The 15,890-nt window shown below is 36.9% G+C and overlaps 1 protein-coding gene across 4 annotated transcripts in view; it reads right to left on the minus strand.

Moving 5' to 3' along the window:
* Nucleotides 1-15,890, minus strand: part of LOC139969504 (uncharacterized) — a 42,101-nt gene that overhangs the window by 22,250 nt on the left and 3,961 nt on the right. Inside the window, exons 2-5 of one of the 4 annotated variants that reach the window (XM_071974539.1) lie at nucleotides 14,046-14,135; nucleotides 12,242-12,322; nucleotides 8,038-8,140; nucleotides 4,815-4,886 (exon numbers count right to left, since the gene is read on the minus strand). In XM_071974539.1, coding sequence (XP_071830640.1) covers nucleotides 4,815-4,886; nucleotides 8,038-8,140; nucleotides 12,242-12,322; nucleotides 14,046-14,107 — 318 coding nt within the window. In that variant the 5' untranslated portion in view covers nucleotides 14,108-14,135. The remainder of the gene's footprint in view (nucleotides 1-4,814; nucleotides 4,887-8,037; nucleotides 8,141-12,241; nucleotides 12,323-14,045; nucleotides 14,136-15,890) is intronic. The other 3 variants (XM_071974541.1, XM_071974540.1, XM_071974542.1) reach the window with 3 other exon arrangements.

A 15,890-nucleotide genomic window follows, 5' to 3' on the forward strand; every position in this document is an offset into this window, starting at 1 on the left:
TGTACACCCTACAGGCATCTGATCCGGTGTTTTTTGTCTTCGCTTTTGTAATCACTGTGTTAGTTTCAGATTTGCTCCATTATTGAGTGCTATGAATTTAATTAAACCAAAAGTTGACTCCAAAGCAAGGCGGAAAATAGAAAGCCACAGTAAGCAACAGCTTTACCTCTTTTTCATTACTCATGGTACCATATCAACCCATCCAGTTGCAGTGCATTGTGGGTACTTTGAACATTCTTTCTCACTACACACAATTTAACAACCTTACATGAAAACCTACAATCTTTGACATGGAAAAAGATTATTGACTTTTATTATGTTGTATCTGGTCATATTTGACTGTGAGGACATTTGAGATCAGTATCTATGAGATAGTGTGGGGACACGCACATTTCTGGGGGGGGGGGGGAGGGGGAGTTATTTTAAAGTTGATGCTACTTTCAATAAGAAAAAGAAATTTGAAGTCTTGTCTTATCTCTCCTGACATTAGATCAAATTATCATTAGCTTTGATTCAACTCACAATGAGTAAATTTTAATACCTAAGGTGCTTGTTACAGCCCAGACATCTCGTATCACAAACTGCCATCTCTGAAGTAGGTCAGAACGTCACATTGATTTATAACTTTGATGGAGTGACCAAACACTATCAGTAAGAGCCCATTGGATAAACGATCACTTCCGCTAATTATTAGCTATTAATAGTATAGGATTGACCACGACCCAGCCTGCTCGATGACAGAACCAACTTGGTCAAAGTTTTACATGACTTCTGTCTCTCTCTCTCGAGAGAGAGAGAGAGAGATGGCTGCACTATCATACGCTGTATCTATCAATCTGGGGGGGGGGAGGCCTTAGCAACGGAGGTACTACACTGAAATGCAACACCAAGTAAATCAAATCACCTCAAGAATTTAGTCCAGCGACTACTCTGTCTTCAGATGCCTGTCACAGAGTATATCAGATGATGTATGTCACAGACTTATCATGGTAAATGTATAGTGAAGCATAGGCTGGAGAAGACTACAATACTCACACTGGTGTACTACAGCATGTTATATGTATGTCTATAGTGAAGCAGAGGCTGGAGTAGACTACAATACTCACACTGGTGTACTACAGCATTTTATATGTATGTCTATAGTGGACTACTGCATATATAAATCACTACCAAGGAGTAGTACACTAGCACATGCTCATGGCCAAAGTGTTACAATATTTAGCCTACTTTATGCATGTCAACTTCACACCAGTTTCTTTATGCAGCTTAAGCAATAACTAGGTGCAGTTTATTCACAGTGTAGTAATAACGGACCATGTTGACAATAGTGTTTAGAACTGAGAGATTTTTTGTGATAGATAAATCAACAACTTCTTTGTTTTATGTTAAGCTTAGCAAAATGGATAATAACAAACATACAGAACAGCTTGAAATGATAAATGATGAGGGTCTGGATACAAGAGTCTATTAAACGTAGTGAGCATAACATTGGATGAGAATAACCAAATGATAGATTCGCATAAAATTCCTAACTACACTCTAGAGGGCAGTACAGTAGATATGACTTCAACAGAACTGTAGAGCATAGGTCAAAGTTCAAATTTAAGAGATTACAGGCTCTAAAAAACAGAAGGGCAACACCATTAATTGGCTTGAATAAAATATAACTGAATTAAAACACTCCAGAGGAAGCTAGATACAGTCATGACAGTCAATCAAAATAATCTGGGAAACGATCATTTGGTTGTGTTTTGAAAATGACAACAAAGAACTGCTCATTGGTACTTGAGGAGATGTTATTACAAGACAGACATAAAATTGTCCCACTAAACCTGAGCTGTAACTACCGTTACTGAAACTATTGCACTGGAAAAGTGACTTAAATTAAGTATATTCAAAGGGGACACAGCCTATGCAGTGGGATATACAGTCATATGACCAACAAATAAGAAACTATATACATGTGAATGGTGATTAGGGATCATAGAGCTCGACCAATCATACAACAGTACTAGCAACCAGCTTCATAGGATTTTAGAAGACTCTCAGTTGAAACTACTGTATATACAAGTTAATGGTGATTAGGGATCACAGAGCTAGACCAATCATACAACAGTATAGCAACCAGCTTTGTAGGACTTAAGAAATGATCCGGTGAAACTATATACAAGTGATCAGAGAGCTAGACCAATCACACGACAGTATAGCAACCTGCTTCATAGAACTTTAGAAGATGATCAGGTGAACCATCTGACATTTTTAACTAGTGCAAATGGGTCATTCAGGTAAATGCCTCCTGTGTGGGGGGGGGGGGGGAATTAGCGATTCGCGAGAAGATACCAAGGATTAAATCAGTCTGTACAACAGGAACCAAACGATTGGAGAAGACGCATCGCCAACAGAGCCGTTATTCATTGTACTGGTATAATAACGCAAATACCAACAGGGTCAGGCTTCAATCTAATCGCCTATAGTGAAAGGTTAAAACACAAAAACTGCCTTCATTAAATCACCATGGTGACAACAATGGGTGTCTATGTAACATAATGCTCTATGCAATCAGCACAACAGCATAGGTTAGCATGTATCTAACAAACTGTCCAATCAGATGTCGTGATACATACGTGTGTGTTTTCATTGAGGGCCTAACCAATCAATTGAATAAATAGATGATTTCATAAGACATATCGTCGTTACAGAATCTCTAGAATGTTAACGTGGAGACAGCTTTACCGTAGTGTCTTTACATCGATCTCGCATATTGGTCGAGAAAGCTATCCACATTTTAAAGCAATTCTGAAGAGTGCAATTGAACCCAAGTAGCAAGATGTCAAGTTGTATCCTGCCTCGATCTCGCCACGATTTAAATGGTACGATACTTGCCAGTGAAAAGTGTACGCGTGACAAGTTTGACAACATAATCACTTAATGGTTCGTAAGGAAGAACATCACGATCATGAACTCGACCGTGGGGGATTGGCACAATTGGCACTATTCCCACTGAAATGAAGATTGGGATGTCATCTTCATGGGACACTTCTGGATCAGAGGGAAACAGTCCAGAACTGAATATGTAAGAGAAGTCAAATGATTACACAACTGCAAAGATCCTCAAGCTATTTACCTTGTGATTGAAAATTATTATTTTGTTATAAAAAATAAGTTAGAATAAGGGCTAGCCATGCACTGATCTGTGGAAAGTACAGGGCTTTTGTCAGAATAATGCAAAATGCACACTCCAATATATATATAATACACATGCAATACTCACAAACTACACAATTCCCAATTTAATGGGCTCACATGTATGACAAGTGACAACACTGTTATGCATTCATCCAGAGTGGATGAATACAAGTTACCACATTTAAGTTCAACTATCTACAAACCTAAAGTACAATGAATCTTACATTTTGAAGGATTGTTTTTATTTATTTAATTATTTTGTTGTTGTTCTTGTTGAATTTTAGTAGCATAGATGATTACACCAAGTTATTTTCCTTTCCAAAGCAAAGTTAATCTATCTAAAAACATAAAGGACAATGAATCTTACATTTTGAAGGATTGTTATCTTTATTATTTTTTTGTTTGTGTACCTTGGTGTTCTTGTTCTTGTTGAATTTAAGTAGCAGAAATGACTACACAATGGTATTTTCCTTTCCAAAGCAAAGATTAACTATTTAAAAACATAAAGTACAATGAATCTTACATTTTGAAGGATTGCTTCTTTTAAGTGTTTTTTTTTTTGTTTTTTTTGGGGGGTGTATCTCTTTGTTGTTATTGTTGTTCTGTTGTTGACTTTTAGTAGCATAGATAAATACACAATGGTATTTTCCTTCCAAAGCAAAGATAAACTATTTAAAAACATAAAGTACAATGAATCTTACATTTTGAAGGATTGCTTGTTTTAAGTGTGTGTTTTTTTTTTTTTTTGGGGGTGTATCTCTTTGTTGTTATTGTTGTTCTGTCGTTGACTTTTAGTAGCATAGATAAATACACAATGGTATTTTCCTTTCCAAAGCAAAGTTAAACTACTGTATCTTAAAACATAAAGTATCATGAATCTTACATTTTGGAGAATTGCTTGTTTCGGTGTTGTTGTTTTTTTTTGTATCTTTTTGTTGTTATTGTTGTTGACTTTTAGTAGCTCATAGATGACTACACAATGGTACTTTCCTTCCCTTAGAGACCATTATGACATTTTCTGAATAGATTATCATAAATACATTATTTTACATTATTTACTGACACATATATGAACATTCATGCAAACCTTTGTTTTGTCAGGAGTCACAACAATGGCCTCTTTGGTGTCCTTTGAAGTGGTAGGAGGGGATGTAGATTCAATCTGGAAGAGTATTATATACACAATAACAAGTACATGCAAAATCATAACCATGATGCAAACACATACGTCATGCATATAAAGTTGTTTCCTTATATGTCATAATAATTAACCTGTTTCTCCTCTGCACCTTTATTTTTTCATTTATTTACAAACATAATCCAGTATCACTCATAACATAAGGTCTACTACAACTGGTAAAATATATGCTAAAAGTTTCACAAACATGGGTAAATGAAAGAGTCAACTTGTACTGAATTTGATTCAATTTCTAACAATTGGGTTACCTAGAAACTTTTTTCAAAAGAGGTATTAATGATGTCAAAAACTAAATTGGTAAACCTCAAAAGTGAAAGTGGACATGTCCACACAGCTGTCAGCCTTGAAAGGTCCATTGCTGTCCTACTTATAGTAATTTAACATTGATCACAACATTTATGAAAACCGTAACGATGGTAACTCGACAAACCTTCTCTCCTGCTGGCGGAGTATGGTTAGTTTTGGCCTCGCTCTGGGATGCTGGAGGGGACGTCACCTGTGACTGAAACGTACATAACAAAACATCATGCATAAATGAAATGTCATGCATAAACGAAACATCATGCATAAACGACATGTATCATTCATGAACAAGAAAACATGGAAAGCAACATTTTGGAAACATGCATGCACAACTGTTTCACACATTTGCCAAAAATCTGAAGCTAAAAACGTCCACAATTTCACTCTGTTTCATATTACACCGCTACCAATTGGTCGAAATAGTTTATGTGGGTACATATGTATAGCTATGGACAAATAATGAAAGAGAAGCAGTGACTTCATTGGCATGTTAAAGGTTAGCGTTGCAAAACAGTCCTAAATGCACCTAGTGATGCATAGTGGCCATTGTTTGAGTCATAATCACTTTATTTTATGATTGGATGTTGGAGATGATGCAATACTGACTGTCTAAAAATCTGGAGGGTTGAAGGTGATTTAAGACATTTTAGGAAATCCTGGGTGAAACAAGAGGATTCCGTAGCGAGAGCTGGAAAACATGTAGGGAAGCACTATGCTAACCTTTGACCTCTTCTAGCTCAACATCTAAACAGTCAATGGTGGCAAAATTGAATGTGCTGTGATAAGCCCAAGCCATCAAGATATCATATGGTGGGTAGGACATGACAGTTGAAAAGTTCTACCGGCCTTGGAAAGTGACGAATTAAGTGTGTAAGTCAATGGAGCAATTAACTGTGGTACAACACCCATAGACATGAAGAATGTGCAAGACATACCTTGCCCTTTTTTTTTTTTGGTTATATCAAGGCAGCAACTGATCATTATCCTTGAAATGAAGAGCATTTATAAGCCAACGCTTCACATATTTTAGACAATCATTTACTGCATGTCACTACATCAAGTAATTCACTAATTGATAACAATCTTACAACATTTGAACTGTCTCCAATGAATCTTGCAATGATGCATCGAATCATTCCATTTTACTCATGGGGAACAAATCATTTATTGTTACTGTCTGTGTGTATGCATGTATGTGTGTGTGTGTGTGCTAACATACGGCATGCGTTAATAGCTGATGACTGCCAACCATTACGGCCAGACAGCAATCAGTGTTAATGTTTAATTTTAGAAAATCCAGGACTGAGCCATCTACAAAACAATCCCCTGTTGCCCTCTTGGTTACCACCTCCATGAATGTCCAATTCATGAACTGCGAGCATAAATAAATCTTTACATTTCTCGAATATGTTGCGATCAGTTTGAGAGACGAGTCTCTCGTAAACTGAGAGCATCGGTGTTAAAGGCTTTGAGGCCCAGTCTATTTAGAGACAAGAGGCTTACATCATCATCAGGCACAATTCATTCATCACACTGATTAGTTCCTACATTCCTGTGGCATGTCAATGCCTCTGCTAGACTACAACATACATGTATGTATATATATCACTTGTACACAGGCAAGTGACAAGTACAGTAATCAATGCATCACTTCACTAGTGTTACTTAGTCACTTGCCCGTACACCCTTGACCAGTGAATTCCTTAATTCCCTTTGACAAGTGAATTCCTTAATTACATCACTTGACTTTAAATATTAATGTCATATTCTCACTCTACATAAACACTATTTAGTTGAATATAGATTTTAATATTTCACTTGACATGTTACGTTTGGTCATTTGTCTATCCACCCTTGACTATGTATACAGGCAAGTAACTGCTTCTGTGATGTACCACTTGACAACACTGAGGGTAAACTTCCCATCTTGAAAATTCACTGGTATGATAGGCAAGGAACTACTACCTTAAATGTGTCACAATTGTTACTGTTATTTAGTCACTCAAGTGACTTTATCTACTTGAGTTAGAGGCAAATGACAGCAGATGTAACATATATTTACAGTGTACTCATTTGAGCACTTGTTCACACCCAACCATTGAGAACAGGCAAGTGAATTTTTCAGTAGTTATTGTAAGTTTAGACTGATTGACTGGCTGGATTGTTTTCTGCAATTATGGGAATCAGTAAAAAATGTTAGAAAAATCTCTGCAAATATATCATTCAGAATTAAATGTTATAAGTACTATTTGCCAGCAAGATGGAATTTGGATGAATTTGGGATTTGCCTACTGGATTTGGGACTAAACTGTAATCATTCAACTAGTGGATTTGGGATGAACTGTAATTATTCAATTACTGGCTTTAAGACTCAACTGAAGTCATTCAACCACTGGATTTGGACCTCAGAGCTGACGGCTCTGTAATCATTCAACTACTGGATTTGGACCTCAGCTGTAATCATACAACTACTGGATTTGGACCTCAGCTGTAATCATTCAACTACTGGAATTGGACCTCATCTGTAATTATTCAATTACTGGATTTGGGACACAACTGTAATTATTCAAGTACTGGAATTGGACCTCATCTGTACATATTCAATTACTGGATTTGGGACACAACTGTAATTATTCAAGTACTGGATTTGGGACTCAACTGTAATCTTTAAACTACCCGGATTTGAGACTCAACTGTAAATCATTAACATATAATCATTAAGGGAAACTGTTGTTTGGGTGTTTGGTGCTCAGGTTGGTAAAATGTTCTCAGAATGTTACCTGTACCTGTACATAACATTATTCTTCTTAAATGCTTCACCTGGTTAGCAAGTCTTTTTTTCTCCTTTCTGCTGATGTTAGTTTATAGCAGGTTTCCAGTAACTTTTGAATATATTCTTTGGTCTACATCAATAAGTACAATTATTTTGTGAGACCTCAATACAGTAAATAACAGACCTGTGCCAGACATCTGATGTTCAAAAGACAACATCTACATCTTGGCATAATTCCTAGTGTTTAGTTTATGAATAGCAGATTTTTTCATTTTTTTCTTTTTGTCATTACATATGATAATTCTTTAAATTGTATCATGTTATCTTATGTAATGTAAGTACAGTTACATGGTTTATTTGTGTGTGCAACCTTTGTTTTATTGCATGCATTGTTCATTTTTTTCTTTTCTTATTGTCTTTGTACGGGGGGGGGGGGGGTCTGCCTCGTAAGAGCCTCGGCTTTCTCAGACCTCCTCCACTTGTCACATACATTTTCTTCTATTACTGTGTAATATATTTTGAATGTGGAAACAAATAAATGAAATAAAAAATGTACAGACAAAGATCTCTTTATTACCTCTGTTTCGTTGGAAAGTGCTGCTCGTTCTCTTGACCGCCTCTCCCTCCTCTCATGGTCTTCCTCTGTCTCTTCCGTTGGGCCATTGGTTTCAGCTGCAGCACTACAACCATCAGAAAAATAAAACATAATATCAAAAAAATATCGAGAAAAGGTCTTGACCATCGGATATTTTATCAATCGATAGAAAACAACAAAAAGACAATATACAATGAAGAAAAGCTGTTCTAAAACATATGTGTAAGAAAAGTTTTGATAACTAGTACAACTCTACGATTGATCAAGTTCGGACGCAACTCGACTGTCATTGCGTTGAAAATCGTGGACTGTCGAGGGCAGTGTGTGGGTTAAACGCTACAATTGATCGTGATTTTGTAAATTTAGGTCATGTTGGCTTCGGTAGCGAAAACGGAACGTGAAGCGTTTTCCTGTGCGATTGAATCACGACTGGAAACTGTAGTTTCAATAAATATAACATATATTGGATATTTTTCATAACTTCGCTGTAAAGGAGCTCCGATCATGGATAGCAATAAACAGTCATTGTGTGTGCTGATCGGTTGGTCAGTGTTCCAGGGGGTCAGTCGTAGGACTATTAGTTTTCACGATTAATTTTCCATGAGGGAGCTCAAGATACTGTAGTTCAATGCACCCTTTGTCAGATACAAATTTAGTATGAGTCAATAATGTCACTATAACCATGAGTACATCAGTTTTTTTTACTGTACATACAGCAAGTGCTGTATATAAAATGAAGCGAAAAGGGCAAAATTTTTTACAGTAACAACTTCGGTGTCAATTGCACTGTAGCAAAACAATTGCTACAAATCAGGACCTTGTTGATGATTTTTAAATGGTCCTTGCTGTAAATCACGTTGTTGATGAATTTTACATGGTTGTAGCCACATATCAGGACGTTGTGAACGAATTTTACATCATGGTTGTTGCTACAAATCAGGACGTTGTTAACCAATTTTGCCCTTTTCATCTTCAAAATACTGTATAAATCTGCTCTTTGAGCTAGCTGCCTAAACCACAGCATGGTAGTAACAAACATCAAGGAAATATGTGTATGGAAACATCATATGCTTAAATCAAGTCCACGAAAGTCACATCAAGAACGATGAAATTAAGCTTTGTCAATTGATACTGTAGTAACAGGCAGATGAACACACATATATATGAACACAAATACAGTTGAACACACATGTATACAGATGAACACACATTTAACCATATAGCACACAGATCTTTCATATCACAATCCCTAGCTGCTGAAAGTCTTGCGTACATAGATAAATCTTTGTAACCATCTCTCGTCGTTATTAAGATGACAATAAAAGCCTCAACGGAGTGTCACCTACAGCAGATCAAATCACAAGGGTTTGAACAGATCTGCACGAATTAAAGCAGTACGTAGTACTGTACATAAAACTGGTAATACACTACAGTAGCTCTATTGAAGCAGTACTACAAATAACATTATTTATTCAATAATAATTCAATGCTCTTCATAAAAGTTAAAGTATTTGTCCAACCCCAAAAACTAAAACCTCTACAGTACCTAGAGACCAAAGTTAGGGCCAAGCTTGTGAACAGAGCCTACACAAAGACCCCCATGTTGCATCACATACTGTAGCCCTTGGTCAGAAACAATGTCAACAAAAGAGTTTAGTTATTATCAATATCTAAAACTTGCTTTGATTCTGGTAACCATACAGTGCATACTTGTATTGTACAGTAATACACTAGCTTAAATATGCCTGTGAACTGTTTCAGATTCAATTATTAAGGTTCAGTTCACTCTGCCAAGCACCATCCCTCCCCTCCTTTAAGCCTCTCTCTATACCAATTATTCTACTGATCTATTACTGTCATTCAGCCCTGTCCTCTGAATAACCTCTAACATCTTCTGATATCACTTGTTCCAAAAACAAACGAGCTGCTAATTAATCAAACTCCTCTTCCAAAGTTTCACATACTTTCTTTCCAGAACAATTGCCTCCACCCTCCTCCCCTTCCCTCTACCGTCTCCCTACAGGTTACCAATCTTTGGCTTTCGTTCAGCCCACTTCTCCAGATACTTAACCTTCCTCATATCCCACATTGTTTGTATCACACAGAAGATTTGCTAGTTAACCCTACTTCACCATAATCTCACATACAATACTCATTCTTTACAACAACCAAAATTGACCACATAGCACTATTTTATCCTGGCTACACGGTCTCTTAAATTGAAACCATTGCATTCATCAATCAAAATTTGAACTACCAAAGGAACAATCTTTAACCTCCTTTTAAAACTATTAAATGGAAGCCACTCAACATATTGTAGCAAATCTTGCTGAGCTCCTTAACTTAATGAGTGGGTGCTTTACTCTGCCCAACAACAATAAATAAAAAAATATTAATTAACTTCAGCAGCCCATCGGGAGCGAACATGACAGCCACAAACGGCAGACTGTACCGCCACTGTGCATCGTCTTGTTGGTGCCTCCAGCCCGTAGGGCTAGCCGGTCTTGCAATCGGAGATAAAGTGACCTTTACACGTTGACATACCTGTCTCTCCCCCGTAGCATTCCATTCCCTGTTATGGCATTAGCATACTACAGTACTTACTAGACTAAGGGCTATCCATGTAATATGTGCACAGACAACAGCTGAATGGTAGTTCAGGCAGGAGGTGCTAAGATCATATCATGTTCTACGAGAGTTCTTGTGAGTATATAGGAACCTAGTCACGATATACACTGTGTAATGGGTTTATGGCAATGTATGTGTGATACGATCACTCAAAATGTGAGCGACGAATCAGGGTTACTTAGGAACCGAACCTCCGATCCATTACAATAATATCAATCACTAGTAACAATAATAATAACTTACTAACGTATCTAATGGCAGGCTGTAGATTCTACGGTAGATAATGGGTGCCACAGTCATGTTTTACTTGTAATCTTATCTATCCAAGAGACTGTCCAAACAAGATGAATCTATCACCTTCGTCGAGTAATGTTAACACGGAGACGATCCCTACTCTAGAGCCTGTATCACATGTACTACCATATCAAATAGGTATGATAAGAGTCCATGTTCAGATTGCAATGGAATCATAAGTTGACGTATATATCATAATAAACAATCCCATCACGAAAGAAGGGAGACGCTTGAAGAGAGATTTAACGATTGGCGAAGAAGGATAGAGTGACCAAAGCCGGGACATATTTACTAGCTATGAGTTAGGATGTATGATTGGGGCAAGGATTGGGGAGGGGGAGGATGGAGGGAGGGGGAAGCTAGGGAGATGTGGAACTGAGGAAATATGGAAGATGAAGGGCTTACACTAAAGGGGTACATGTACTGTACATAGCAACATTGTACATGTACGTCAACCACAATGTACTGAATGCATAGAAACGGCCAGAGAACTGAACCAAAGTGATGATTAATTGGGTCACATGTACAGTGTGATCAATTCTGAATGGTTACTTTTGTCATTCACTTTTAAAAGGAAATCGGACTATTATTTTATGTAGTCTGTCAGGAGAATTCTAATGACTGGAAGGGTTAAAGTGATGAAAAAGGAAAAAGGGAATTCCCTAATTTTGCATGGAGCCTTATATTTAACACACTGAATCAGGTTCAGACTTTAATTACATGACAAATGATATTAAAATGAGTGTCTGGAATTATGGGTAAATTTAGTACAGGTCTGCAAATTTTGCATGATATATGATACAGCCAAATCATGACTATATATCGATTGATTGATTGATCAATTCTCAGAATAAACAAAAATCATGAATTTACGATAGTTCACACACTGAATCAGATTCAGACTTTAATCATGACAAAAGATATTAAAATGAGTGTCTGGAATTCTGGGTAAATTTAGTACAGGTCTGCAAATTTTGCATGTTATGTGTATGATACAGCCAAATCATGACTAATAGATTGATTGATCAATTCTCAGAATAACAAAATCCTGAATTTACGATAGAACTTCACACACTGAATCAGATTCAGACTTTAATCATGGCAAAAGATATTAAAATGAGTGTCTGGAATTCTGGGTAAATTTAATACCTGCAAATTGTGCATGTTATTGTGTATGATACAGCCAAATCATGACTAATAGATTGATAGATTGATTGATCGATACTCAGAATAAACAAAGATCACAAATTTAAGAAACACCCACGATTGACGGAGACGTCTCCTCTCCTCCCGCCTCTTCCTAATGTCCTCCAAATCTTTCTCCAAGTCTTCGTTCTGAGTCGCTCTGTGAGATGAGAAGATACACAGCACAAAAGCACGACATGCAATTAGTCACTTCAGGCAGAATGAGAAGAGAGCTAGGGCAGGTATTAACACAACATGCAGCAGATCATGAATGATTGATGAATTAACATCATGTAATAATTGCCATAATGTGATAACATTAGGCAAACCTGCGATGCAGAGAACATTAGCTCACAAGAAGCCTCTGACCCACATCAGGATATATAATGTAGTGTTCAAACTTACTTGTGTAGCATATTTTTGAAGCCTCAAAGTTTTGTTCTTTAAAAAGGTACTATGGTTCTTGCAGATCTACAAAAAACTCCTATACATGTTGACTTGTGTAGCAATCTGACCATTTTTAATAGCATTTTGCGACGTGTTTATGGATAAATTAAATTCCCAGCTCATCAACTAGATACGAACTGGTATGTACTGTTTAACAATTGAATTTCTCCAAGTCTCAGACTGGACAGAAGCAGGAAAGTTAGGGCATAAAAATTCAGTATTATCATTATGTAATTAATGTTCAACCTGAATGAGTACTACCTGTACACATGACATAGCCAACTGTCTGAAGCGAGCGTATATTTAATATTGATAATTCATTTAAAGTATGTAATTTTATGGACAGTTATTGCATCCAGGATTAATTAAACTTGCTGAATACCAGTACTGCGCAGCCACATGTTGCCAAGAGTAATTGGTCTCAAATTTCCACAATACTGTGTGTGTGTGGGGGGGGGGGGGGGGCAGACCTGTAGTCTCACCTCTAGAGTCAGTTATACTCACCTAGTACTACAGCTTGATTCTCAGCCATATTACTATGTACACAGCAACCGTACATAGAAGGTCATGTACTAACCTCATGTACAGTACTTAGTTTACTGTAAGCAGAGCTATGTACACTACAAACAGATTACCTCTTCAGTTGTACTCACCTACTAGGGTCTGATTCTCAGCTGTATTACTATGTAAGCAGCTACCGTACATAGAAGGTCATATAGTACTCACATCATGTACAGTACTTAGTTCCCTGTAAGCAGAGCTTTGTACACAGCAAACAGATATAACATTACAATGTTAACCTCGTCAGTTGTACTCACCTACTACAGCTTGATTCTCAGCCATATTACTATGTACACAGCTATCATACATAGAAGGTCATGTAGTACTCACCTCATGTACTTAGTTTACTGTAAGCAGGGCCATGTACACAGCAAACAGATACAGTATATATTACAACTTTAACCTCTTCAGTTGTACTCACCTTTTCTCAGCAACTTTCTGTAAAGTTTGGAAAGTAATTAAGTCATGCATCTCTAATGCTCTACAGATAATGTTTAAGTCAGTTAATTTCTGTTGTAGTCAGTTCTACATACTTACATGTACTGCACTTATACTGTACACATGCAGCGAATGTACCCTACTCAGGTTCATTGCCCTCCACTATAAGATGTACCCAGCCTACGTGTTTGTAACAAAAGGCTGTACTCTAACAATTTAATCAAGCTAACTATCTGACACAGCAATGTACTAAGCCAAGTCGACTGTACATACATGTATAGTGAAAAATTGTACGCTGCAATATGTTACAAGTTTCAAGAAGAGCCGAAAACAATTATTCACAGCAATTTGATATCCACACATTCACGTCACACCGAAAATTATGTACATAGATGGTTATGAAAGGAACAGGGACGATACATTAAGGGCGCCCTCACCTCTCCTCCTCTCTTTTCCTTCTCCTCTCTTCCCTGCGACGAGCTCTTTCCTCTGCGTCCATGGCTCAGATTACCAGGGGACAACAGACACTGATGAAAAGAATTTTAAAAATAACAAAATGTTCAATTAATTTTTGCAATAAATATTCTTTCCTTTTGAGTTTTCTTTCTCTCTCTTAAATATTTCTTGTGGAATCAGGGGGATGGACTCAATGCAGAGCATTCACATCTTGTCTTTTTCGATGTGCAGCTCTCCTAAATCTTAGCATGCAGGTACTACTGTATAAACTCAGGGGGAGGGGGATTGGTAGGGCTCTTACAAAAAGTAGTAGTTTTGCCTGGATGGTCTATTCCTCTAAATTATTCAAAGATAAGGGATTTTTTTCTTTCTTTCTTTACCTTTCTTTACCCAAGTAAATTGCCTTTAAGGGGTGAATAAATTCTACTTAGGGAGGGTAAAAGTAGAGACAATCTTTCAGAATATGGCGGCCATAATTACAGACTTTAAAGACTAATATGGGGTCTTCTACTATATCTGAGAGGCAAGAAAGAAAAAATGACATTTAAGGCTACTTATATTTAAGGTCATTGCAAGTTCCACAGTCTTCAGCCATATATCTTGCAGTAGTGTGGCTATGGGATAACTTTATTTTTATTTTTATTATTGTCATCTTAAATGAGGGTAATCCTGCTCAGTGCAGAAGCATTGCTTTCCAGAGGAACCGTCTAGTATAGATCTCTCATATAGTTCTCTACATATCACACTTGACTTCCAGCTTCCCCTGAACATGACTAGATACAAGCTGTCAAAAGAATGCTGTCATTCTGTGATAAGGCAGGTTGAGACTGTGAGGGGGAAACCTTCAAGACACCACGAATACCTCAAGTATGCGAAATGGAGGATGCCCTTAGGTTAGTGACTCATACACAGATATATCAACACCAAACAAGGTACTAGTGAAGGAAAAAGACTAGTCCCATAATATACATAAATCTCTTATGTAGTGTTCTACACCTATAGTGTATTATAAACTGTTTGTAGACAACAAGAATACCAAGTGCTGAAGATTATAATGCTGTACATAATACATGACAGCAGTACAATTCCGTGCTGCAATATATCCAATGTTTGATAGTTAATTAATGCACATTATTAGTTACTATTCTGTATGTAGGCCATGTACAGTAAATTCAAAATTAGAGAAAACATAATGTTCTACTTACTGTGTGTGTGTTTACAGCATCTCCTGAGGAATAAAGTTTAATGTACTGTAGCCACAGGGAGTAACTTAGTGTTCAAAATTTTGTATTTTTGAATGTCCTATGTAGAAACCTGCCATACACATCTTTGCCCTTGTATTAAAATTACACATTTTGTATAGCATTTTGCGACGAATAAATTATAAATTATGGATAAATTATTTGTTGTATATACTTTATATGCATCCACAAAGCTCTATCTGTCTAGAAAGATTTGCATCACACAAACTACTTGCTTTGTTTCATTTGCATACATTAACTTTAAATTGCACAAGTGCTAAGTTTAAAGAAATTTCTTAGTATGATTTTGGATTTTGGTGTACACTGAAGTACAGGTAATATATTATGTTTACCATCACCTGGTCTGTATCTTAAATGGGTGGTCAAGAAGGATGCATGATGACAACAGACTCTAGTCAAAAGAACAAAATGCCAGTACATTCTAGCAAACTGTGGCAGACTTTGTTGTACAGTCCTGTTGTCTTGCTCCTATAGATGTAGAGGAAGTATACTCATGCTTCAGTGAGTACAGACCTAGCTGAGATAAATAATCCATTACCAGCATGAACAGAGACCTCAAGTGTT

The sequence above is a fragment of the Apostichopus japonicus genome, chromosome 7 (genome assembly GCF_037975245.1).
Source record: "Apostichopus japonicus isolate 1M-3 chromosome 7, ASM3797524v1, whole genome shotgun sequence".
In the NCBI taxonomy this organism is placed as follows: Eukaryota; Metazoa; Echinodermata; class Holothuroidea; order Aspidochirotida; family Stichopodidae; genus Apostichopus; species Apostichopus japonicus.